General features: G+C 29.7%; 1 protein-coding gene across 1 annotated transcript; it reads right to left on the bottom strand.

Moving 5' to 3' along the window:
• Nucleotides 1-416: 416 nt before the first annotated feature.
• LOC112906001 (RING finger protein 113A-like) lies at nt 417-1,447 on the bottom strand. Its single transcript, XM_025979507.1, has 4 exons — nt 1,335-1,447; nt 1,051-1,277; nt 808-973; nt 417-736 (listed from the first exon to the last, which is right to left on the bottom strand). Exons 1-4 carry the CDS (start codon nt 1,432-1,434, stop codon nt 417-419), a joined length of 813 nt encoding a protein of 270 aa, XP_025835292.1. The 5' UTR covers nt 1,435-1,447.
• Nucleotides 1,448-1,453: the final 6 nt, after the last annotated feature.

Genomic DNA, 1,453 nt, shown 5'->3' with positions numbered 1-1,453 from the left:
GTTTATCAATTATCAAAATACTTTATGCAATACAGTAAACATTGTTTTAAAAGAAAAATGATGAATTGTATTTTCAGCCGGACTCTGTTTTAACTAATTGGCTAACGTGGTTATCAGTGAGCAGCAACTTAGATGTAAAATTTACTTCAGCTGAAGACGTTGTTTATGATTCCAAATTGGTACAAAATATTCTCGTTAAAGTGCAGCAAAATAATTATTTTTTAACACTTTTGGAGAGTTTTCAAATATTTTTACCAGTAAGTTCATAAGTTATTTTAATTTACAAATAAAATCTTTTATTTGTTTTAATTAACAGGAAAATCCATTAACGGCATTCCTCGAGGTGCTCTGTTAATACTGTACACTGTGCAGCGATTGGTAGATTTTATTTAATTGAGTATAATTAATCCAATATTCTAATGCATTGAAATTACAATAATTGGATTAACAAAACTTTTCCTGCAAATGTAACATTTGAATGGCAAATCTTCTTTATCAGAGTCAATTTCGTATTTTTTGTCATCATCACTTTCATGTCCATATTCACCAGAAGCCCATTCTCTTTCCAGTTGCCAGCCATGTTTATAATCACTTCTATCATGCAAAAATTTACAACTGTCTCCAAAACCACAATACCCTGTTTCTTTATAATCTTTACATATATCTGGTTGATAATCCCATCGAACAGTAGCTCTTAAGTTAGCTGGGGCTCTGATAGGACCTTTCCTAACTAACCCTATAATTAAATAATGCTTTTAGTATGTATTTGATTATATTTATAATATCATCAACTAAATAAATGAATACCTGAGCTTGCATTTCCTGCAGCAGTGTCCTTAGGTTTATAATATTGGGCATAATTATTTAATCCTCTGTACACCTTGTCATCTACCTGTCCTTCAAGTTCTTTATTAATTTCAAGTCGTTTTTCAAAAATTGCTTGAGCATCTCGGTCTTTTTCAGTTTCAGTTTCCTAAAAAATTGTAAAATTCAATTTAATTAATTTAATTACAACATAAATTTATTATATGATGAACTGGATTCAGTTACCAGAATAGCTGTGGCTAATTGATCAGATGGTCCGCTTGGCATTGCAGATCTGTTTGATTTGTAATTAACTGAAACTGCTTCATCATTTTCATCAGTATCACTTAGTGATTCATTAGTGTCATCTTTCTTCTTCTTAGTATCAGCAGTACTTTGAATATTTAAATTTACTTTTCTTTTTCTTGATAAAGGTTTGATAACAGTATTTTCATGTTCATCTTCGCTATTTTCTGAAATACATTTTAATATACAATAAGAATAACTACAAAAATGGAAAAGTGGTTTACCTGATTCTGAAGTGTCCTGTCTTTTTCGAGCACCCTTTGCTTTAATATTACGCTTTTTAAAAATGAACTGACAAGTGTTTCCACACTTTTCTTCTGACATAATAAATTAATTATTATTA

The sequence above is a fragment of the Agrilus planipennis genome, unplaced genomic scaffold (genome assembly GCF_000699045.2).
Source record: "Agrilus planipennis isolate EAB-ADULT unplaced genomic scaffold, Apla_2.0 scaffold1236, whole genome shotgun sequence".
Classification (NCBI taxonomy): domain Eukaryota; kingdom Metazoa; phylum Arthropoda; class Insecta; order Coleoptera; family Buprestidae; genus Agrilus; species Agrilus planipennis.
This window is presented reverse-complemented; position numbering and strand designations above follow the sequence as displayed.

Coding starts and splice junctions, on each gene's coding strand:
- LOC112906001 (XM_025979507.1), bottom strand. CDS start 1,434: ATGTCAGAAGAAAAGTGTGGAAACACTTGTCAGTTCATTTTTAAAAAG. Junction 1,278..1,334: donor ACAGGACACTTCAGAATCAG/GTAAACCACTTT, acceptor AATGTATTTCAG/AAAATAGCGAAGATGAACAT. Junction 974..1,050: donor AATTAGCCACAGCTATTCTG/GTAACTGAATCC, acceptor ACAATTTTTTAG/GAAACTGAAACTGAAAAAGA.